Source organism: Malaclemys terrapin, chromosome 1 (assembly GCF_027887155.1).
Source record: "Malaclemys terrapin pileata isolate rMalTer1 chromosome 1, rMalTer1.hap1, whole genome shotgun sequence".
Lineage (NCBI taxonomy): Eukaryota > Metazoa > Chordata > Testudines > Emydidae > Malaclemys > Malaclemys terrapin.
The window spans coordinates 69,098,312-69,123,843 of record NC_071505.1 but is presented as its reverse complement, the minus strand read 5'-3'; the positions used below and the strand labels follow the sequence as shown (position 1 = coordinate 69,123,843).

The 25,532-nt window shown below is 41.9% G+C and overlaps 2 protein-coding genes across 2 annotated transcripts in view; one reads left to right on the top strand and one right to left on the bottom strand.

Moving 5' to 3' along the window:
- LOC128830567 (glioma pathogenesis-related protein 1-like) overlaps positions 1-603 on the bottom strand; it is a 42,579-nt gene extending 41,976 nt beyond the window's left edge. Inside the window, exon 1 of the mRNA XM_054016430.1 lies at positions 427-603. Within this exon, the coding sequence (XP_053872405.1) occupies positions 427-603 (177 nt within the window). The remainder of the gene's footprint in view (positions 1-426) is intronic.
- A 1,605-nt stretch (positions 604-2,208) lies between these two features.
- Positions 2,209-25,125, top strand: LOC128836481 (protein RIC-3-like). The gene is made up of 6 exons (XM_054026807.1): positions 2,209-2,437; positions 12,193-12,398; positions 17,220-17,289; positions 21,191-21,281; positions 22,962-23,071; positions 23,564-25,125. The coding sequence occupies exons 1-6, from the start codon at positions 2,281-2,283 to the stop codon at positions 23,854-23,856; spliced, it is 927 nt and encodes a 308-aa protein (XP_053882782.1). The 5' UTR covers positions 2,209-2,280; the 3' UTR covers positions 23,857-25,125.
- Positions 25,126-25,532: the final 407 nt, after the last annotated feature.

The following is a 25,532-nucleotide window of genomic DNA, read 5'->3' as shown; positions in this document are numbered from 1 at the left end:
AGCAACTCTTCAAAGCTCAAGGCTGAAGCTTTATGTGCTGGAAAGGTTAAAACACGCTTTGGTCCTGTCCACAGCACCAGCTGATCTGTATTTAATGGTAGTGTAAATGGCTCCCCGCCCGCTGGATTTACATTGTAGATGAGGCCTTTTTGTCTAATCTGTAAAATAGGAACAATTATTCGTCATCATTCCCTTTATAACGTGCTTTTCGCACCACCAGCCATTTCAGAGTCAATTATTCATTAATATTTTTATTTTTCATTTCTGGCTCTTAGGTTGCTTCCAGCCTTGATCTTTCATCCCTCCAATGAGCCTCACCCCCATCGTCCCCCGTGGGACAGCGCCCCCTCCAACCTGTCCTCTTGTCCAGCCCAGCTGCTCCTTCCCTTCGTGTCCCCCCCCCGCCTCCAAGCGGCCCCTCCCTACCATGTAGAGCATGTTGGCGGCAGCCGGCCGGACCGCGGTGCGGTGCTTGTTGTGCTCCCGGACGCACGCGTCGATGAACGTCTTGTTGGTGATGATCGGCAGGACCGGCCTGCGCCGTGCGCGGCACACATCCGCCAGCACTCCCAGCCCCAGCACGGCCAGCAGCCAGAGCCGCATGGCGCCGCCGGTCCGAGCGAGGCTGCAGTCGCAGGCGGCCTCTACCCGGCGCCTGGCGCGGCCCCAGTCAACTTCTCAAACGGCTCCCCGGGCGCGCTCGCGCTGTGGCTGCAACGGTCACAGAGAGAATCTCCCGCCCCGAGGCGAGCCCGACCCCCCGCTCGGACTGAGCCCCTCCGGGGACCCGTCCAACACTCAGCACTGACTGTGCCCCCTCACAACGTCCATGCACTGACAGTCCCCCTCTAAGTCATCCCCGCCACTCGTCCAAGTGTAGACTCTACTCCGCATCAGGATTCCTCCCCAGCAGCGTTTTCTGTATCCCCCTCAAAAAGAGTCACTGGAAGCACTAACAGAGCCCCCCTTCCCTCCCATTGGCATCTAGCTACAGCACTCGGACACCCGCTCCTTTCCTGGAACTCACACATAATAGCATCACTAACTCTACTCCTCTCCCTGAAAACCATCCCCTCCTCAAAACTGTTATTACCTGCCCCGAAGCAGCATTGCCAATCTCTGCGGCAGCAAAGAGCCCCTTCCCCTGGGCATTTGTCAGCCCCTGGTTGCCACCAAGTCTGTAGACGTATGAATGAGAATATACTTTGCCTCCGTGGAATGCATAGGTACCTCCTGCAAACTGGTAAAAACAAGCTCCTGACAAACAGATGTCAGGATGAGGAGTTAAATTTGCTGGTGGCTTTAAAATCAGAGAGGGCTTAGACGCTGGAGATCTTTCTTGGAAAATGTTTGAAACAGGTGCAGTCTGGAAGCATTTCATGTGTCAAGTCCATTCCGGTATTCCCAATATACTTGTTATAGCGCAGAGGATTTCCATCCCCATTCTTTCTAACTACCTGAACTGTTCGAGTTCTTGCCTAATTACATTTTTCACTGTTGAGTAATAAGAAAGATACATGCTGAATTAAAAGTAAGCGAGTGTATGTGTGTAGAGAGAAAGGAATTATTTTGAAATTGTAAATGATATTTCCCATTACGTAATGAAATTTCTCATCTATTCAGCTACAATAGTCCAATAAATAATAATTATTTTATTTCTTAAAGACTTCATCTGTCTCAATCTAAAACACTCACGGGGAAAGGCATTTGACGTTACTAAATCTTGGTTTTTGTGAATGAAGCGTATTTATCATGTCTTCATTTTTATTTTTAGTTAAAGAATGTGTGTTTACTATAATTGTACTGCACTGAAAGGCTCAGTATTGCGGTGTTTGTGTGTGACCTGGCTGTGGCATGAAATGGCTCCTATAGTGGTGTTTCAGTGGTGGGTGTAACAGGACCGTCCTGCACCACGTGGTGTTCCTGTGGTGGGTGTATTAGGAGGACTGTAAGGCACTAGTTGGCCCCGTGCAGAGGTGTTTTGGGGCTGTGTATATTTTGTCTGTTTTGCAATGAGGGAGCGGGACTCCCTGTCTCTATTATCCCATGACAGGGGTTGGGGACAGTCTACGACTGCAGGACCGATCCCGCTGCTAGCCGAGGAGAGGCTGGAGCCCGCAGGGGGCGATACCGACAGGGGAGGAGGAGCCGCAGCACGGCTGGAGCCGCCTCTCAACCCGGGCTCCCTGGCAGCTCCTCGGCAGGTCCGACTCCTTCTTCCTCCTGAAGGGGCAGCAGGACAGGGCTTCGCACCGGGTTCCGGGCGCGCTCGGCTAAGCCATGGCGGTCTCTGCGCTGCAGCAGGGCATGGTCTCTGTCGTCCTGCTGCTCTGCCTCTTCGTGGCGGTGCCCAGGCTGTTCGGGGGCGGAGGAGGAGCAGGGAGAGCCTTGCTGGGGGGCAAGGCTGGCCCCGGTCGCTACGATCCGCCCCCCACAGGTACAGTCTGTCCCGGCAGCGGGGAAGACTAGTGGTGCCGGTGTAGCCCCACAAAGTGCTCCCCTCCCCTTTTGCTACTGGGAGCGGTTTCTGCCACGCAGCGTAGCAGTTTGGTAAACTGTTTGTTAAATTGCTACCGCCTGTCCATGGGGTTGCGAATCAGGAGGGGATGAGCATGCTCAGTACACCCAAAGTAGCAAAACGGGAGCGGGAGCACTTTGTGGGGCTACACCGGCCGGCGGGCCGGCTTTGGGTAACAGTCTGGTTCCCCCTCCCCCGCACTTGTTCCCCTAGTTGGAGGAGGGGTGGTGGGAGAAAGGGTAATAGGCTGCGACTTCTCTTATATTGCCCCCTTCTCCCCCCCACCCCCGCTTGGTGGGTAAGCTTGTGGGTGTGAGAGATGGCGCAGTTTGTGACCCTGGTCTCTCTGCCCTCCATCCCCCGTCAGGAGGGTCTGTGGAAGGGGGTGAAGCCACAACCTGTTTAGGCCATGTCTACCCAACAAAATTATGTCGATCTAATTTATGTTGGTATACAGCCACCACATTAGATTGCTCCTGTGTGTGCAGGCTTGGCTCCTTGTGTTGGTGGTGTGGGTCCTCAACACCACCAGGAATGCTTGTATCAATTTTATTGCCAGTGTGGGGCATTGTGGGGCGGCTCCTGAAAGCACCTAGTAGTTGATGTAAGCAACTCAGTGTTACACTGATGCTGTGTTGACCTAATTACATTGACTCTGATTCTAGGCTGCTTGGGGAGGTGATGTTACTAAATTGGTGTAGCAAGGCACTTATGTCAGCTGGAGTCAAATTTAAGTGAAGACACTTCCACAGCTAGGTGATGTAAGGCAGCTTATGTCAACGCAACCCTATAGTGTAGACTAGGCCTTTTCCTCCCTCTCTGTAAACTTATCTGTGGCCAATAGTTGGAATTGCTTTGTGTTCTCATGTTGTTTACAGAGCTACACATCAGAGGCTAGCTTGAAAAGAGTCTTGTGACAATCAACTTGGGATAAGTGAAACTATTTAACTTTCTACACTCGCCCAGTGTTCTGGTGCATAAAATAAACATAAGTATTTGCAGTCAACAGAATGAAGTTGTGATAAAGGAATCACAAAATAGAGACAATGATAAGACACACTTTGTTTCATTTAATAGAGAAGAAGTAACTGGGGGCATTCCTCCTGTCCTAATAGTGTAGATGATGCTCTGTTCTCAAAAGCACACATTTTATTAGGCTAACAAAAGGTATTGCTTGTAACCAACTGGTGTTCTTAGTCTTTTTTTATTCCAAATAATTGGTAAAAACAGAATGCAGGGAAGTGTGAAAAAGCTGAGTGTTACAATCTCAATAAGGAAATCAAATAATGTTGATTGTTGGGTAATGTGTTCCCCCAAACAGGCATTGGGGATGATGGTTGTTTAAAACTAATAATCTTCATCTGTGCTGAGATTTTAGCTGTTCACTAAAGTCAAATCCTTGTCTGGTCTAAATTGGTATGGAATAGTGCTAATTTATGCCAGCCAAGGATTTGGCCCTATATTTCTGAAGGCAAGTGGTCCATTTTAATATTTGTAAAAAGTGACAGAGTCCTGTGGCACCTTATAAACTCAGACTTATTGGAGCATAAGCTTTTGTGGGTGAATACCCACTTCGTCAGATTCAGATTTTAATATTTGTAATTAATTAGATCAATTTAACTTCTTGACAGCCTTATGATTTAATAAGTTGAAGGCCGTTGTAAACCAGGAGAAATAACATAAACATTATATGATTTCTAATAATTCACTGTTGAATACTTGGGAATAAAACAGGCAATTTATGAGCCTCTATACAATGTGTAAATCTTTATGTGCCATTCAGAATGGCCCTAAAGCTTAGGTTTAACCTGTAGAACAGGAGTGGGCACCTATGGCACACGTGCCAAAGGCAGCACGCGAGCTGATTTTCAGTGGCACTCACACTGCCACCGGTCTGGGGGGCTCTGCATTTTAATTTAATTTTTAAATGAAGCTTCTTAAACATTTTTAAAAATCTTATTTACTTTACATACATCAATAGTTTAGTGTTATATTAAAGACTTATAGAAAGAGATCTTCTAAAAACATTAAAATGTATTACTGGCACGTGAAACCTTAAATTTAGAGTGAATAAATGAAGACTCGGCACACCACTTCTGAAAGGTTGCTGACCCCTGCTATAGAATTATACATTTTCTGGACCTTTCTCTTTGAGGCAGGGATGTCTTATTGTTACGTGTGCTAGGCACTGTACACAATGGATCTGAGGCTTCTAAATGTCACCATAATAAATAATTAAAATCCTGATTATATACACCATACAAGGTAGTTTTTTACTTAGATTTTTCTAAATGGCCACTGAAGTGAGGTGTTGGCATCAAAAAGAAATAGGGAAAGAAAAAATTCAATAAACAATGCTCACTAATGGCTCCATTCTTGGAGCTATACAAGCGCCCGTATATAGTACGCATGGGAATTGTCTGGGTAACTAGAATCTGTTGCAATCGTCCATCTAGTTTGGGGAGGGGAAATTAAGGTTTAAGACATTCCTGTGGTGAATGTAAAACCACTGCCAAGCTAAATACTATAGTTTTCCCTGCTTAAAACTTAGTGTGCATCACCGAGGAAGAAGTAGAGGGGTGGTCTGGGTTATCTACAATGCTGATGTATGAGATTGATGCAAACGCTCTTATGAGAACTATATGCTCCAAATGGAGGCTTGAAAAATACACAAATCACAGCTTCTTTGCTGGGATATTTCTTCAACAACAAATGATGAAGCTGGATTCTAGTAAATATCAATAGTTTGCTGGCTCATAGTGCAGTCAAGATACAAGAAAGATCGTATGTATGCCTCTGAGTAAAAATAACAGCTCTAATTTAAGCTGCCAGTTGTGATGCCCCTTTTAAAAATGCATCTCTGAAAAGAACAGTTACTACAGTAATGATTTTATGAGATGTTGTCCACATGGATTCCACTCTTAATGTGCATGCAGCCAAGATTGGGTTCTGTTGGGCAATACTGTCCACTGGGGCCAGGCCTGTGCTCCAGCTGCCCTCGTGCTTCCCTACTTGTGGGTATAAAGCAGGGGTCGGCAACGTTTGGCACGCGGCTCGCCAGGGTAAGCACCTTGGCGGGCCGGGCCAGTTTATTTACCCGCTGATGCGGCAGGTTCGGCCGATCGCGGCCCCCCACTCGCCGCGGTTCGCTGTCCTGGGCCAATGGAGGCAGCGGGAAGCCGCCGCCAGCACATCCCGTGCCACTTCTTGCTGCCCCCATTGGCCCAGGACGGCGAACCGCGGCCAGTGGGGGCCGCGATCGGCCGAACCTGCTGCGTCAGCAGGTAAATAAACTGGCCCGGCCCACCAGGGTGCTTACCCTGGTGAGCCGCGTGCCAAACGTTGCCGACCCCTGGTATAAAGGGTTGAGTGGGCCCAGTCCTCCTCCAGTTCTTTTGCCAATGCAGGTTCCCAGAGGAGTAGGACTCTGCAGTAGCAAGGAAAGAGGGCAGGGTCCTGGAATCCATGTGGAAACACATCTCAAAGAGTGTTTACAAACCCTACAATAACTATTCTTCAAGTGATTGTCCACACTGATTTCAATCTTGATGACTAATAGCCAGTTATCTGTTTGCTTGGAGGTGGTTCCTAAAAGCCTTACTTAAAGAAGGTCTTCAGGACAGCTCTACCAAAATAGGCAACTGATCTGGAAGCCTCTACCAAAGAAAATATCTTGTAAATATGTGTACTGAGCTCCAAGTAGCTGCTCTACAGGTTTTAGAAATAGGGTCGTTATTCAAATGAGCAGCTAAATGAGGCTTGTGGAAAAATTAGGGAGATGAAGAAATTGCTTCACATGGAATTCTGCAACCCCTAGGAGGAGAAAAAGTTCCTGTGTACATAGAGGAGGATGAGGAGAGGAATATATTCCCTCCAAGGGTGGGGTTCTTCTGTCAGGAATGCCATGACTCTGTGGAAGGAAGGTTGGTACTGCGGCTACCCTCTTAGCCAATGACTCAGAGGCTGGTGATTTGGATGTTGCCACTCTCTCTTTCAAGGAGAGGTGATTCCATCACTAAATCCACGCTCAGGGCTGGTCCACACTGGGGGGGGAATTGATCCAAGATACGCAACTTCAGCTACGCGAATAGCATAGCTGAAGTCGAAGTATCTTGGATCGAATTACCTGGGGTCCAGACAGCACGGGATCAACAGTCGCAGCTCCCCCGTCAACTGCGCTACTGCCGCTCGCTCTGGTGGAGTTCCGGAGTCGATGGTGAGCGTGTTTGGGGATCGATATATCGTGTCTTAACGAGACCCGATATATCGATCCCGGATAAATCAATTGCTACCTGCAGATACGGCGGGTAGTGAAGACGTACCCTTAGTATCCCAGAACTCTGCCAGGAGAGACGTGGTCCATAGATGTAGTGGCTACCACTAGTGTTCTGTTGCTAACTGGTATCAGAGCACCTGAAGGGACTTTGTCAGGATTTTGGCCCTCGCAAGAGTTGGTGACTCTTGTGTGTCTGCTTGCAAGGCACTGACGAGGGTGACCTTGGCTCCTCCCCAGGGCCGCCGAGAGCGGGTTCAGGCCCCAGTGAAAATTTTTTTTCGGGCCCCCTAGCAAGGGCGGACCGGCTAAACAGGGCCGAGGAGAGGGGGAACCCGGGCCCCCTTCCGGACCACTGTGCCCCGGTAACTTGTATTGGGTCGTGTCGTCCGTTTCCCCCCCCCCCCCCCCCCGGTCGGCCCTGCTTAGCTGGTCTGCCCTTGCTGGGGGGGGGGGGGGGAATTCCGGGCCTGGCTTCCCCCCCTCCTCGTCGACCCTGCTCCTCCCTGGCCCTTCTGCCCCGTCCGAAGATATTGACACTGGAACAGTGGCAGATGAATGGGGCCTTTGAGTAGATGTGACCCAGGAGCTTGAGGTGGTATTTCTGGTAACGGGGTCCCTAACAGAGAGACTGATGAGATGGCTGGCCTGGCTGTGGCCTTCGCTTGGTGTCCAAGGAGGCTTCCATTGATCTCCCGAGGAGAAATAGGTTCATGCAGGCTTCCCCCATTCTTGGAGAATGAAAAACATATGGAATATTGCTTGGGATATGTCCCTCTCCTAGGCAGAGTAAGCACTGAGAGTGCCTATGGTTAATAGGCATCAAAGCATGGAGGATATATCTTGAATCCTGGAGACCAGCTTTTGCTGTCTCTGTACAGGGGTGGGGAATGGTGTTTAGCCTAAAGGAAACCTACCTGGGAAAGGTGTGTGGTTTTTTGTTTGTTTTGTTTGTTTAAGCCAGGGGCAATTAAATATAAGACTCTAACAACTAACTGATTAATACAAATATTAAAGAACACTACCTCACCCCTCATGGGTTCTCAGAGCCCTGGCTCCAGCCCAAGCCTGAACATCTACACTGCAGTTTTGTAGCCCTAAGCCTGAGTCAGCTGACACAGGCCAGCCAGTGATGTTTTATTGCAGTGTAAATATACCCTGTATGTCCTTTTGAGGGTGTGAGGACCTCTGGGGCTACAAAGGACACTGCTGGCCAAAAGAATCTGGTCTCTCACATATGGGGCATATGCATACCAAGAATGGAATCCATGTGGGCAATCCCTTGAAGAACTTTCTCTTTTACTAGGTACCTCTGAATCCCTTTTGGAGTTTTGAGAATTACACCTTAATTTGGTCATCATCCATCTGGCCAAGAAGAACTAAAGACTAGAACTCTTTATAGCTCATCAACCCTGATAATTAATGTTAGGGGTTTCCATTGAACTTCAAGAGATTCCTCCTGCATCTGAGTATGTTCCATGCCCATTACTGAAGATGGCTTGGCTGCAGGATGGATAAAAATCAATACTTTTAAAAATGGATTTTTAAAATTTAAATTGCATTTAAAAAAAACTATTCAAAATTAAATTTGAGATTGACAACGTATGTTAAGACCTGAATTTATTATAATCTATTTAAATTAAATTAAATATTCAAGCAGCACATATTTGCTGATAAAGTTTAAGGAGTCAAACTGCTGAAATGTTGGAAGTCACTCTGGAATCAGAGTTTGCTGAAGCGCTAAACTACCTTTTGACAGCGGTAGTTTCTTCTTCAGGTGTAGAGAGAACACTTCATTTCAGTTTATTCATGTATTTCATTTCAGTGACTAATCCATTCAAAACTGAGATGTTGATTGGCAGCTGAAAAAGCAGGAAAGCTTGTTTTTTCTCTTCCAATCTATGAATAAAATCGGGATGTGATCTACTAGTTTTAAAATCTGGAAGTACACGATGACCAGAAACAATTCGAACTATAGCTAATACTTCCTTTATTTAATAAATAAGTTAGTTTTAAATGTAAAATATATCTTGATAAACTTTTTTCTTGCCTATCCAGTGAATTTAAGATGGGGTTTTATTTAACGAAAAACACACAACCCCACCATTTTAAAGTTATCTTTAATTCCAATTTCCTATCTACATGCAGCTGGAAAAACATCACAGGCAGCATATGAATCATTTAGTAAATAAGATGCCATAGGCCATTTTTAACATAATAAAAATAAGAATCTGAATAAACGTCTTAAACTATATAATTAAATAGATATAGCATTTCCTCCTTGTTAGCAAGAAGTACCACCAAACTTAGAGTAAAGCCTATATTTAATTAAAAATCAATATATTTACCAACCAGTGAGATTCAACTTTTCATTAGAAGGACTAAAAAGTGCAAATGCAAAATGAGATTAAAATTCTTTGTTTAAATAAAGATTTCCAGCTTGCTGATTTAAATCATGATCAAAATCGGTGAGTTAAATCAAGTCATCCTGTTTGACTGGACGCTAGGATCTGGCCCACAGTTCCTGTGCATTAGCTACTGGAGCTAGTGTTTTGGTATGGTAACAAAGTAAAATAAACTCTTTAGCTGGCTGTGCAGTTCCCACGTATTCAGTTCCCTGTGCCAATTCAGAAAATATCCAAACTCTGACCCATACATTAGGTAACACCCTCGCACATCTTGGCTGTTTGGCCAGTAAATCAGGCTGCCTATTTTTCCATTGGTTATTTATGCAAAAGAAAGAAGACAGAAGAAAGTGCTTTAACTTGTCTGTGTGTGTTTCAAAGATCACAGAAGACATGGATTCTGGGGCCTGGGTGGCTCTACAGCCAGCTACACTGGCCGCTGCTGGAGTGGTGTTCCCCCTGCCCCCCGAGCAGCAGCCGCTTGTGTTGCCGCCCCCCTCTTTCCCCCAGATTTAGTCATGGGTATTTTTAGTAAAAGCCTTGGACAGGCCACTGATCACGAATTTTTGTTTATTGCCTGTGACCTGTTCATGACTTTTACTAAAAATACCCATGACTAAATTGTAGCCTAGTCATGAGGATTACATCAGATGATTGATCTAAACAAAGTCTAAGCATATAGAAATATTTACATGAATGGCTTTTTAAAAAATGGAAATAAGAGATTAAAGTAATTTAAATGTTTTGAAAACAAACAAAACTGGAAATAGGTACAAATGGCTATGACTGAGCACAAGTTAAAACAGCAGAAAGTAAAGACTAACTATTAATGGGCAAAATAACTAGGTGAAGGGAAATATATATCTTAAAAATAATTATTGCATGCTCTTCCTTCCATGTCACCTTACCCTTTTTTGTTTAAGACTATAAATTCTTGTCATCCATATGTTAGGAAAGAATCTAGTGACTTTTGGATACTATATTAAAAATACTGCGGCTCTATAAAAAGCAGGCTTTCTAATTTTGAACATTGATTCGTTAATCAGAGCTATGCCAAAAGTTTGATACTTAAACCCAAAATCTGCCTGGGTTTGAGTTAATACAAATGGCCAAATGAGTTAACTGTTTTATTCAAATGTTGTTTGCTACCTGCCAATGTCATTTTAAACTGTTTTAGCTCTGTCTGGATATCCATGAACTTGATTGAGGTAGCTGTTTGTTGTCTTAAGTTCTGTCTGCATTATTTGGAGTAGTTCATGTGATATCTTTTAATATGGCTACCCAGCTCTACTTCATGTTCCAAAGAACAACAATTGGATATGTAAAAGTTGCTCAAATTTCAGGTGCTGCAAACTGATTAAATATGACAGGACTTGAAGGGCTGTTGAGAACCACTCCACTGAAGAGCTGATATTAATCTTAATTATAATTCCAATTCATCATTAGAGGTCTGAATGTTTTTTGGTGAGGGCTTTGGCATTTTAAAATAATTCTAAACCCTCTAAGAATCATTCTCACATTAGACATTTTATTCTAGATTTGTAAAATATCATGGTTTGGTGTCTTCTCTCTGCATCTAAGTTCATATTTTCACTTCTTGACTTTTTTTTTTTTTAAAATCTGTATCAAAACCACTCTTCCACCTAAAGGAATCTATTTTAGTAATCTTTCTCCTTTGACTGTGGCAAAATTGCAATGTCTATTTTTGTTTAAGGCTTGAATCCCACTTGTACATTCACTGGACACTGCTATTGTCATGTAAGCTAATACCAGGGAGTGTGTTTTTTCAAGTACAGTATCACCTGCTTGTGAAGTGGTGTTGAATGAAACAAGGCTCCCATCTCTGGAAAATTTAAGGCACGTTGTTCAATAGGCAGCAAAATATGGCCATAGGCTAGCAACTGTTGGCAGAAGTAGTAAGCTTACTATGATTCACATGAGAACTGGCTGTAATTATGTTCTTCATTGTTCTCACTAGAAATCCTCAGCAGTGTTGGTATTCTGAAGGATATTAGAAGTTGTGACTGGGATGTGGCACTTGAGCAAATAATGCATTTGTTACTTATTTCTGGGGGGGAGGGAATAACCTGTAGTCTGAAACGTCATGCTTATTTTCGTTTTAAGGGTATATATTTGTTAGCCATGTAAAGGTTGCTAAAATTTCATTTGACATTTTCTATATCCTATTGGTATGTGGGAAGCAGACTTTTCATGCTTCAATACTATTCTTGCTCTCCTCAATTCAAATTTCAAATATACTAATTTTTGAAACTTCAGACTCATTGATTCAATCGTCAGTAGGACATCTTAATTAGACATATGGATATCCTTTTTAGAAATAGTTAAGTGTTTGGAAAATTTGTACTGCACATGTGTAATACTATACTTTTTTCCACTAAATATTTAACTCTACTGAGATGACACTCTTACATATGTGTAAAAGAGCATTCATAATAACACTGAACCTACAGCTAAAACCTGTATTTTACATATGCTAATCTGGTTATTTCAGTGAATGTCCCTTGCTCAGATAGGGAAACATTAAATTTCTGTTTCTAAAGGTAGATAATACTGAAATCAAAGCTCTTTTTATGGAAAAATTAGTGAAAGTTTGATAATAAAAAGAAGGTCCAGTAGGTTTGAGTTCACTGCCAAATTGCTATTTGCATTTTGATTTTAATGTCCGTGTATTACTGGTTATATCTAACTTAACTGCAGTTTGCAATTACTTTGCCAGATTATTTCCATTGGTAAGAAAGAAATTGCCTGGTAATTTGTACTGTGTTTTATTTAGTAGCTTTGAAGAATTTTTAAATATATCCTTTACTGTGCATACGTGAAAGGGTGGTCTATTGTAACCTTGTATGTGGTTGTTCTATTGGTTGACACAATATTAAAGAAATGGTGAATCTACAAGGAGGAAAATCTCAGAACAGTCTCATTTTGAAATTAACTACGAGGCTAAACTTCTTCTTTTAAAATATTTCATTTTGCAGGTGCCTCTGGGAGAGTTCATCAGTCTCATCTGAATTCAGGAAGTTCTGAAAGTAAAACATACCAAAGCTTTCAGCAGATGAGGAATGTAATGGAAAAGGACAGGAAGAGTGAGAGAACTAGAGGCAGTGGCAAAGACTTAGCATTTACCCTCATGCCCTTGTATGCTATTGGTGTGGGGGTGTTTGCAGCATACAAATTCCTGAAGGTAAATATTAAATATCTTAACCATAGAAGTGAGAGATGGTAAAGACCTAACAGGTCATTTGTTCCTCCCCTGTGTCCATGCAGATTGTTCTTTAAAATACACCTATTTTGGTTTTTTGCCCCCATGTGGCTTCAAAGATGAGCTGCAAATTAAAAACTGTGCTGTTGACTGCCGTGTGTGTGTGTGTGTGTGTATGGAGACTTTCTAACTCTTCTTTTTTTTCCTCTTGTCTCTTACATTTCAAATCTAAGATCCTAACTTCTCTCTCTGGGTCAAGACTTTGGCGATACAGTCTCATACAATAGTACTATTCATAACCTAAGTAGCGGCTCAAACTCTCTCTCTTCCCATGCAGAAACGTGTCCCCCTGCAGATTCTCTTTGCTTCCCCGCAGAAAAATGGTTTCTGTGGGGAAGCAAAGAGAAGCTGCACCAGTGCTTGCTCACTCCTCCCTGGCAGTGTGGGCACATCTGCCAAGGCACCTGGAGCAGCTGGGGGAGAGGTAAGTCTCGCTGCGGGAGGGAAAGGGGTGTGTGTGTCTGTGGATGCCTTGGCTGCATAGGGACATTCATCCCGGCTGGGCAGAGGAGGAGGACAATGACGGAGATGGAGTTTCCCCCTCCCTCACATGGAGCAACTAGGGTTGGGTCCCTCCGGTTGCAGGAAGTTCTGCATGGCAGTGGGGGGGTCTGGGTGCAGGGGGTGAGGCTTGATGGGTAGAGAATTCTGCATGTGGGAGAGTGAGGCTCATTGGGGGGTTTAGATGTATGGGGTGAGTCCAGAGGTATGAGGGTTGGTCAGATGGGGGGAGCAGCTCCCCCCCACTTCTTGGCCCCACCGTTCCTCCTCCACAAGGGGAGGGGTCCTGTATGTGGAGCTATTCCCCCCCGTCTACCCAACCCCTGTGCACCTGGTCCAGCCCATGCACCCAGCCACCCTGCATTGGGAGCCCCCCACTGAGCCCCTCCCGAACCTCACTCCCTGCATCAGAAGCCCCCCCCCCCCCAAACCTCACACACTGCATCGGTAGCCCACCACACCTGGACCCCTTCCCCAGCATCCAGACCGGCCCCCCCGCACAGAGCCCTAACCAACTTCACCTGTACTCCCCTGCACCCAGAATCCCTCAATGAATCCCTGTGCATACAGATCCCCTCTGCACCTGGATCTCCTACAGAGCTGCCTGCTTCTAAATTGCACCTGGTACTCTTGAGGGAATTCTGCACCTAAAATTAAAAATTCTGTGCCTAAAAACTTTAATTTCTGCAAAATTCTGCCCATTTTATTTGTCAAAATAACACTGTAACAACAATAAAATCACACCATTTTCATTTATTTGCTGACAAGTATTTTTAAATAAATTACCAAAATAACTGAAAATGGTGTGATTTTATTGTTGTTGCTGTGTTTTGACAAATAAAATAGGTAGGATTTTTTTTTTTTTGGTGCAAAATTCTCAGGAGTAAATCTACCTGCCCTGTCCTAGAACATGCCAATAGGGTCCAAAGGTACCTAATTCATGTAATTAGTACCTTCTAGAGCATGCTAGCAGCATTGTATAGACTCGCCCTGAAATCTTTAGCAGTAGAAGTCTAGACTTTTTTTTTTTTGCATTTAATCCCAACAGTTATGCTGCAACAATGGAGAATTTTGTTTAAAAAACATAACACCATATCTATTTTTAGTGCTGAAAGAGAAGTAGTAATCCAGGTTTCTAGCAAAGTGAGGTCCTAATATTTATTTGCATTGTGGTAGCTACTAAGATCTCCAGTCCTAGAACTGGACAACTGCATTCTGGGCACTATACAAACACATAATAAAATGACAGTCCCAGCTTTTCTGAAGTGATTACTGTCTAAATGAGACCAGAGACTACGGGTGGGTACAACAAACAAGGAGCATAAGGTTATAAGTCAAAACTGGACAGTATGAAAAGTAGTTGTCACATTACTCTAGCTGCCTGACAGCTGTTGAAGTTTCTTTTGTGGGCATCATGACAGAGAAGAGTTTTAAGGAGGCTGATCAGTTGGTCTTGTGGATGTTTATGGGGAATCTCCTCCCATGCATGAGGAGCAATATGGGAGAGAGCATGAAGGTGCTTGTTTGTAACACATTTGTTAAATTTACGAAGACTAGTATCATTGTCACAGCAGATGCTGCTGAAATTGACCTCTTCATGTGTATAGGAGATAATGGAGGACAGGCCTCAAAAGTACTTCTGGGGAATTCTGCGGCATTGCACGCGTGCAGAATTCATGTCCCCCACAGTGGGGTGTGGGGTTTTTTTTTTTCTCTCTGCAGAAAATAGATTCTGCTGAAGAGGTGCTTCAGTTACACCTTTTACCCACCAAGGGCTGCTGTGACACCAGAACAGAGGGCAGTTGGCTCAGGGTTTGGAGCAGTCAGCTGCAGATAGGGAGAAGGGGAGACACTGCATTCCTCAGAGTGCCCCATCAACAGGGCCAGGTGAAGAAACGCAGGATATTTGGGGGGGGGGGGGGGAATGGACAGAGTGGGGCACAATGGACAGAGTGGGGCACACAGGGCTGCTGTGGGTCACATAGACTGGGATTCAGAAGGGTGGGGGGGACAGACTGGGGTGGGGGCACAGGAGCTAGTGGGGTGACAGCATTGAGCCAGGGATTGAATGGGAGGAGGAGAAGGGGAGCTTGTTTTCTGTGAGGAGAGGGAGGAATGCAAAGGGGGCTGACATAGTCAAAGCGGTGAGCCATGAAAACTATTTTTGCAGCAATATAAGCGGAGCAGACTGCGTTTCTCAAAGCTGGAAAAGAAGAGGTAGTGGTAATTGAGACTCAGGGTGAGGGCCTGTACTACAAGAGACTTAACTGTATGGTTGGAGAGAAAAGGTCGTTGCTTATCCAATATAAAAAGCAAAACCCCCAACACAATTTGCCTTTTAAATGCCCCAGATATATTTTCTTAAGGCCTTTCAGGCTCTGGAATTTTCCCCAAGAAAAATGGTGGAAGCCCTAGCTAGAGATATAGATAGGGCTTCCACCACTTTTCTTGGAGGAGAATTCCAGGGCTCGGAAGGTCTTATCAAGAAAATTTTCCTGACATTCATTCAGCATACCTTTTTTTAATAATGTTATCACTCCCAATGAGATTTCTCTCTACCACCCTATATGCTGGCATTCCTCAGCACCCTTGGTGTTTATACTCTTTGCATACTTAGCGATTGTCATCACTTAGCTATATAGAGAGCTTTATTAACATACTGTAGTTGAGGTAGTTAGCATACATAGATATGTCAGAAACTTGAGTCTTAATTGTCTTGCATAATCATATGGTCTAGGACAGGGGTCAGCAACCTATGGCACATGTGCCAAAGGTGGCATGCGAGCTGACTTTTTTTCAGTGGCACTCTGCTGCTGGCCTGGGGTTTCGTCTGCAAATGGCTTTCCATTTTTTGCAGTGCACTGTGCAGTCTTGTAACTTCCCTCTGTAGCTTTGGCTGTAACACCTGGTCTAATTTCAGTTGCTGATGACTTATGACTTGCAGGAGACCAGGCTAAATAAGCTGGTGGTCCCGTCCGGCCCTGGACTCTCTGGCTTGTCTGGCCCCCATCACTGCAGTAGCTGAGCAATTCACTATTTTTAAGACACTTACCCTCCCGGCAGCCATGAAAACTCAGCAAGGAAAAGCAAGGGCAAGGATCACAAACTGATAAGATCTGCATTTTAATTTAATTTTAAATGAAGCTTCTTAAACATTTTAAAAACCTTATTTACTTTACACAGAACAATAGTTTAATTATATAATATAGACTTCTAGAGAGAGACCTTCTAAAAATGTTAAACTCTATTACTGGCACTCAAAACCTTAAACTACAGTGAATAAATGAAGACTTGGCACACCACTTCTGAAAGGTTGCTGACCCCTGGTCTAGGAGGTTACATTTCTGAAGGTTTTTGTGGTTAAATGTAAATTGAAGGTGTTAATGTGTCTGCTAAAACAAATTCCCCAATTGAATAGCCTTATAATAATTTTCATGCATTGTTCATATAGTGATTTGAGAAGTTCTATAAACTGTTTTGACTAAAATGTGGCACTGTAAATCAGAGGGGTTTTTTTTCTATGTGCTTACAATGACATATTTGAGGTAGAAGTCAAAATATTGTGCATTGATAAACAATGGGTGGGCAGAAGGGATAGCTCAGTGGTTTGAGCATTGGCTTGCTAAACCCAGGGTTGTGAGTTCAATCCTTGAGGGGGCTACTTAAGGATCTGGGGCAAAATCAGTACTTGGTCCAGCTAGTGAAGACAGGGGGCTGGACTCAATGGCCTTTCAAGGTCCCTTCCAGTTCTAGGAGATAGGATAACATATTTAAGGTCTTGAATGTAGTTTTCAAAGATATACACATCTTTGTTATCCTTGGCTTGTTTTCTGGCAGCCTTGCAATAAATTGTCTGATTCAGAAGTAGGTACTTCTGGTGAGATTATATGAAACAAATATATATTAAAAAAAAAAACAATTTTAATGCATCTGCAGAAAACAACAGTACACCTGCTATACTAGCAAAACTAGAGTGATTTGGACAAACATTTTATGGACATTATTTCACAAATGTTAATGTCACTTTTTTGGCAAAAAGCTTTGGATAGTTTCAGTGAGTTTTGCTGTGTTTGACTTAGTTTGAGAAGTGGGGGGGGGATCAAGGGTGAATGAAAATATCACAAAGTAAATAGCTGAAACTGTTAATACATTTAGATGCTTAAATAAGGTTTCTATCTTCTAAAACGCATATTAAGCTATTATATTGGCTTAAGTGTAACTTCACTATTTTTTTTTTTTAAGATGAAATCTCAAGAAGGAAGCTCTTCCAAGAAAGAGAAAAATACAGCAGAAGATAAGGCAAAAGAAACAGGCAAGGCATCAGTTCAGAACATGCATAATTGCAAAATGCTTAGTTTTCCTTCTAAAATAAAACCATATACATTCATTGATAGTTGCAGAACAAAATCCAGTCTCTTAATTTATTAAAATGCTTTGAAGAACATTAGCAAGACTATTAATTTAAAATTAGGTGCTTGGGTATGTGATAGGCATAGAGCAATGCTCAGTAGTGGCATACTTAGAATCATAGAAATGTGGGGCTGGAAGGGACTCAGAGCAGCTGTCTAGCCCACCAACTCTGCTGAGGCAGCACCAAGTATACCTAGATCATAACTGACAGGTGTTTGTCCAGCCTGTTCCTAAAGGCCTCCAGTGGTAGGGATTTCCGTCTTCCTTGGAAGCCTAGTCCAGAGCTTACTATCCTTTAGTGAGATTTGTTTTTCTTAATATCCAACCTAAATCTCCGTTGCTGCAGATTAAACAATTTACTACTTGTCCTGCCTTGAGTGGACATGGAGAACAGTTCATCACTGTCCTCTTTATAACAGCCCCAGCCCTTAACATATTTGAAGACTGAAGTCCCCCCTCAGCTTTCTTTTCTCAAGACTAAATATGTCCTGTTGTTTTTAACTTTCCTTATAGCTCTGGTTTTCTAAACTTCTTCTTATCCTTTTTGTTGTTTTCCCCAGGACTCTCTAGCTTGTCCACATATTTCTTAAAGCCTGGTGCCCAAAACTGGACACACTACTTTAGCTGAGGCCTACCATTGCTAACTAGAGTGGGACAATTACCTCCTGTGTTACATACAACACTTCTTAATAAATTTCAGAATTAGACTTTCTTGAAACTGATTCACATTGTTGGCTCATATTCAATTTATGATCCACTATATATATAACGCCCTTATCCTTTTCTGCAATACTACTGCCTACCAAGTTATTTCCCAATTTGTGTTCACATATTTGATTTTTTTCCTTCCAAAGTGCAGTATTTTGCTCTTGTCTTTATTGAATTTCATCTTGTTGATTCCAGACCAATTCTTCAATTTTGTTTTTAATTCTAATCCTGTCCTTCAAAATGTTTGACATCACGCTGGGAGGGGTTTCATCCTCAGACTTTACAAGCGTATTCTCCACTTCATTCCAAGTCATTAATGGAAATATTGAATAGTAATAGACCCAGGACTGGTCCCTGAGGGACCCCATTAGATATGCCTTCCCAGTTTGACAGTGAGCTGTTGATGATAACTACTATTTTGAGAATGGTCTTTCAACCAGCTGTGCATCCACCCTATAGTAATTTCTTCTAGACTACATTTCCCTAGTTTTGCTTATTAGACTGTCACGTGACACTGTCAAAAGCATTACTAACATCAAGATCTATCACACATACTTCTTCCCCATCTCCTCCCCTCCCCCCCCCCCCCCCCCCCAACCAGTGAGCCAGTAACCCTATCAAAGAAGGGGCCTGTCAGGATTTATTTTTGATGAATCCATGTGGGCTATTACATGAAACCCTGTTATCCTGTAGGCACTTACAAATTGATTGTTTGATGCTTGGAAAAATACTGGAACAAGTTATTAAAGTTAGGCTGACTGGTCTCTAATTTCCTGAGTCCTCTTTGTTCCTCTTTTTAAAGATATGTACTATGTTTGCTGTTTTCCAGGCTTCTGGGACCTTACCCATCCTCCATGAGTTTTTGAAGATAGCAATCTCAGAGCCATTGGAAACTATGTCTAGTTCCTTAGAGTAAACTTTGTCAGGCCCTGCCATCTTGAATGCATCTAATTTATCTAAATATTCTCTAACTTGTTCCTTCACTCTTATTGTTAATATTAAGCATTTGGTCACAGTTAACCTTTTTATGGAAGACTTAAGCAAAACAAGCATTAAACACCTCAGCCTTCTTGTTGTCACTGTTATTAGATCTCCTTCTCCTGCTAAGCAGTGGTCCAATGCTTTCTCTTGCTCCTAATGTATTTCTAGAACCTATTCATATTGCCTTCTGTTTCCTGCTAGGTGTAACACATTTTGTGTCTTAGGCATTGTGATTTTTGTCTCTACATGCTTGTGCTATTCTTTTGTGTTCATCCTTAACAATTTGTCCATGTTTCCACATTTTTAGAATTCCTTTTTTCATTTTTCAGGTTATTAAGGAGCTATTTGTGAGCCTTTGGTTTCAAAATGCCAAGGGCATGACTTTTGTTTTTGGTTGGCTCGTTCTGTTTAGCAATGAGGACCCATCATGCATCTAGAATAACTTGCTGTAACAGGACATTCTTGGTTGATAACTGCAAAGTAATGCACACTGGAAAACCTAATCCCAATTGTACATACAAAACAATAGGATCTAAATTAGCTATTACCACCTAAGAGATCTTGGAGTCATTGTGGCTAGTTCTGTGAAAATATCCACTCAATGCAAAGTAGCAGTCAAAAAAGCTAACAGAATGTTAGGAATAATTAGGAAAAGGATAGAAGATAAGACATTAAATCTATATAAATCCAGGATATGCCCATACCTTGAATACTGCGCACAGATGTGGTCACCCCATCTCAAAGATAAATTAGAATTGGAAGAAGTACAGAAAAGAGCAACAAAAATGATTAGGAGTATGGAACAACTTCCATATGAGGAGAGATTAATCAGACTGACTCTTCAGATTGGAAAAGAGATGATTGATAGAGGTCTATAAAATCATGACTGGTGTGGTGAAAGTAAATAATGAAGTGGTATTTACTCCTTCACATAACACTAGAACCAGGAGTCCTCCAATGAAATTAATAGGCAGTAGGTTCAAAACAAACAAAAGGAAGTTCTTCATGCAGTGCACAGCCAACCTGTGCAACTCGTTGCCAAGGGATGTTGTGAAAGCCAAAAGTATAACAGAGTTCAAAAATTAGGTAAATAAGTTCATGGAGGATAGGTACATCAGTGGGTATTAGCCAAGATGGTCAGGGATGCAATCCTGTGCTCTGGGTGTCTCTGGCCTCTGACTATGAGAATCTGGGAGTGGACGAGAGGGGATTTGCCCTGTTCTGTTCATTCCCTCTGAAGCACCTGGCATTGGCCACTGTTGGAACACTGGTTTCTGGTCTAGATGGATCATTGGTCTGACCTAGGATGGCCATTCTTATGCTTGGTTGAATGCTCTCCAATAAAGTAATTTTGAGAGTGGGAGTTTGGCGGTTTAGGTAGATTACAACCTGCTTTTTTGGGTCACACGCTCATTGATCTTCTGCTCTAATGAACTAATGTCATTTTTAGAGCAGGTCAGACTGGGCATGTCAAATTTTAGTGTAGTTAAAAATCATAACAGCTTTATAGAAGAGATGTAGTAAAGAGTAATGGAGTAATCCATTACCATTGCATACTAATAAGGGATTGTTCCCCACAACACGCTTTCTAGTGTCTTATTGAGCCTAGTGTAAACACCAAGTCATGTGGTTTCTGTAAGTCCTTTGGGGAACCTAAGAAGTAAGCTTAATAGTTACTATCAGGATGTCTTGCTTTTATAGTCATGATTTTCCCTTTATTGCTCCTAGTTACATTCCTTTTTATTTACTACCCTAACCAACTCCTTTGCTTTTGCCCGTGTTTACATCCTTCAAATCCCTGTAACCTATTAGTGTGTCCTCCCCATCATGCCTAGGAAAATATTTGTGTATAGTTTTTCATTAGTCAATTTTCCCCCCCATTTGTCTGATAACTGGAGTTTACTTTTTTACTCCAGTTCCTCCTTTTTTGGGGGTAAGGTAGTGCCAAGAGCTGAGCAACTTTTACACGCAGTCACTCCAAAGTTTTACGGAGAAGGGGTTACTTTATTTCTTTTTGATAATGTCTACCTAACCAAAAACATAATTTGGCTTTTATTTCTTTGCTGCCATTTTGCAGTGCAAACACATGTCTAATAGACTGTCTTCTCTTTTAGAACATCAGCTTTTGGAACTGGAGCAGCATCTAGCACAGACAGAAAAAATTTTAAATTCTTTATTGACTCAGTTAGACCCACTGTCGAACTGGTGAGTAATTTCAGGATAGGGAATACAGGTTATGCCTTAAATAAAGTTATACTAATTGACCCCTAACTTTTTAGGGAGTTACAAACATCTCAAAAGATCATCTTATTTATGAGGTGAAAAGTACAGAGAAACCTTGTTTGTAATGTATCAGGGGGTAGCAGTGTTAGTCTGTATCTACAAAAATAACAAGGAGTCTGGTGGCACCTTGAAGACTAAAGATTTATTTGGGCGGTTGCATCTGAAGAAGTGAGGTTTTTACCCACGAAAGCTTATGCCCAAATAAATCTGTTAGTCTTTAAGGTGCTACCAGACTCCTTGTTGTTCTTGTTTGTAATGTAGCATTTGTATAATGCTGTACATACAGTAGCCAACGCTGCAGATTTAAACAGGCATTACTACAGACAGTTCCCTTGTTGACATACAGATGTAAGCAGCATAGTAATGGGATGATAATACTGCAAAGTGGTATTTTCATGTCTTTCCACATTCAAAACACCCATGTAAAAAATGTTCACCAATTTTGCTTCAGTTCTTTAGAAACAATACTACTATCTTAAGTACTAAGTAAAATTCCTGGTTTCGCAAATGACTTTTAATAAAGATTGTTTTCAAAATTATGGGAAGCCCAGTTGTAGAAAAACTGATCTTAATTGAAACTTAATACAGATTCTGAGGAAGGAGAAATAAGTATTGTTTTTAGTGAAATCTCTTCTAAATACAAAGTAAACCTAAATAGCATTTGAAATTCTTTGCTGGGGATTGGATGGCTCATGACTGTTAACATAATATGGAGTTTCTTCCCCTTGAAGATCATGGGTAGTGACCAAAAGTAACTACCATTTGATAGCTACCATATTTGGCCTTTAGGAACTTATCTTACTTGGTTTAGGTGGCTATGAATGTATATCATAGGGAATTATCATAATTTCTGATCCATTGGTAGTCTCAGTAGAAAACTAGGGAATAACTAACAAGAGCTACTTATGCTTCTAGAAAAGTACCTTCCCTGAAGTAGGGTTGAGGCACACTAATTGGGAGTGTTGTACATCAGCAATCAAGAGTACTCAGTTCACACACAGATAGGGGCTGTGTGTTGATTTGACACCTTTCATGAGAACTATGTTATTAAATTAAAACAAATGTATTACCTTGGTGCTGTTCTTGAACTTAACTTTCAATACATTAAATTTAGTAGGTTGAAGCTCCTTATTAAATCAGAAAATTAAATGTCAAACTTGCAACTGGTTAATACTCTAACAGCAATCTCTTCAAAACAAAACATCTTGATAAGACACTTTTATCCAAGCTGTAATGTTCCCTTTCTGAGGTCTTATTTAGACAAGTTGTCTAGAATAGCTTTCATTGTTAATTCCATCTTTCAGTGGGCACTTCTTCAACTAGAACACCCATCATAAAAATTCAGTAATGAAATATAGCTACTGGCTGATTTCAGTTTTGCTTTTTCCCCCTCAATCTTCAGAGGAAATGTAGTGATGGTTGCCAGCAAGTTTTTAAAACTGGTTTTTAGTCACTCATCCAACCACGATAGTAGTAATTCACCTGGAAAAAATAGTTCGATCTATTCTGGAGTCCGAATAATATTTTCGGTGCAATTTTGACAAGTATTCATTTCCAGTTGTTGCTCAGGTGAACCTTCAGCTTCTTGTCTCTTCATTTCAGTGTTAATGCTTTGGCTTGTGAACAGAAAGATGAAATAATGACACAGCTCCAGTCCATTAGACAGCTGATGAAGGAAAGTGGATTGGATAAATCAGAAATGAAACTAAAAGGTACTTCTAGTTTTCAGTCAATGTTGTAGATCCTTCTTGCAGTAAATCAGTGTTTAGCTTACTTAAGTTGTATGAACTGAACATTCAATTCTTTACATCTTGGATGCAATATGGTTCTTACTTCCAGACTAGTGGATATTATCAGATGGTATTTTAAAATCTTATTTTTTGCCACAAGTTGTCTATAAAAGTAGCAGCTCACTTACCTGATGAGTACTTAGTTACAAATCGAGATGTTGGATCTCTAGAGGTGGGAACACAGCTCAATCCTACCAGAATGCACTGCTGCATTTAGAGCCAGAAGTCCTCTGCTGCTTTATTAGAGAGATTGGAATTGACGGAATGCATCATGAGCTCTCAACCTCAATAGGCTGGTAATGCATTAGTCAGACTTTTTGGAGGAATTAAAACTGAAACTTCTAAGAATGACTTCTGAAACTGAGAACCCTGTCACTAATCTTAAATCTTCATTTTCTTTTTTTGTAAACTAAGATGTTAATCACACATGTAATGAGAAACTTGAAGATCTCATTCAGTCATTTGGCAAACATACTCAGGAAAAAGCAGATGACAATGAAGATCATAGTATTGAAGATCTGCTTGAAGATACTGATGGTGGTTACAGAAAGGAAGAGCATGAACTGTGTGACTGTGAATTCACACTTAGTCAGCTGATTGAGCCAAAGGTGATAGAAGTTCAAGAAATAATAAATAGAGAGATACTGGAACCAGAAGAGACTGAATTAAGGCGGCGTAATAGATATGAATTAAATATGCATATATAAAATGTTCAAAATTAAAGAATTGTTGCACATAACATTGTATGCACTTTTAAAATATTCTGTCACTGCTATATGCTTTCAAAGTAGAGGTGAAATCCTGCCCCACTGAAGTCAATGGGAGTTCTGCAATTGACTTCAGTGGGTGGCAGGCTTTCACCCAAAATGTTTACACATATATAGTTCTATTTATTTTTCCTATAGAAAATATTTCTGTACTATCTGTATATAATACACTGAAATTACACATGGTGCTCCACTAAAGCATCAAGATTTTAATACAATATTTGTTTTCATACCTAATTAAAACTAAGAGGAATGGATATAACTCATAGTGATTATTTTAAATATAGAAATCTTAGAGTAATTTAAATGTCTTTTTCTGGAGTTGCACATGCAAACTGAAGAAAGTATACTGCTGAGGGGGGATTCTGGTGCCTGCAGAAAATAGCTCCCTTGTAGAATTCCTGTGCTTCCCTGCAGGGAAACAGGCCATCAGATTTGATGTTCCATCAGGAAGGAACAATAAAACTGTGAAGATACTAGTCTCTCTCCCTCCTGGGAGGCGTCCAGGGATGTAACTGTGACACTACTAGGTCAGGTGGTCTTGTCAACTGATACTAAACATTATCTGGGACTTCTTGTAACTTTCCGCTGAAATGGAAAGGGGGTCAAGTTTGGGAAACAAAGGATTCCAGCCTTATGTAAACTTTATTTAAGGGTGGGGAGGAAGGCAAATGGGATTTCTCATCTCCATTGCCTGTCTGCCCAGGAAGAAAGAATGCTAAAGACACCTGAAGGAAGGGCAAGTGGGGAGTCCCGACTGAGACAGGGGTCCAGTCTGAAAAGAAATATACCTGGAACTCTGAACCACAGAAACTTTGCAACCTGCCTAAAATAACACTTAGGGTAAGAAATTACATTTTGTAACCTGTTTAAGTATATTGAGTTTAGCTTGCATATTTTGTTTTGTTTGCTCAGTAATCTGCTTTGTTCTGTCTGTTATTGCTTCTACAAGGAGTCACATATTACACGGGGGTTAGGTTCTAAAGTCAGCACGTAAGGTGAAAATTGCATATAGTCAAAATTACCCTTGAAAATCCCTTAAATCGCCCATAAAGTACAGTATACAACTCTGTACAGTAATACTGTATGTATAATGTATATAGTAATGTACAGCATATAATAGAGTACATATGCAAAATATAACTTTAGTTTAATTACATGAGAGAGACGGAAGATTGAAAGAATAAAAATGGAAAACAGTAAACCTAACCACTCCATCCTGGATATTTGTTGTTGTAGACTAGCAAGATGATAATGGTGGTACAACGATTATGACAATGGTGATGCGACGACTATGTTGATTAGTACAGCGCCTGTATGATGAACGATGAGATGATGAAGATGGGTGCTGTACACACTCCGATGGGTAGTCTTCCTCTTCCCCTGACAACACTATTGGGAGGTCGTCAGGGCTTGATGTCGATCCAGGAGACAGAGGTGACTGAGAGTGAGTCATAGATGAAGTGATTGGCTCTGGTTCAGCTCGAGAAGTTGACTGCGTAGGCTCATCTGCTGCTGGTTGTTTTTCGAGAAAAACATGGTGATCAGCACTGTCGCTGTTGTCTCTTGAGCTGCTCAAACATTTCTTGATACGGTCGCAAATCGTCCGTAATACG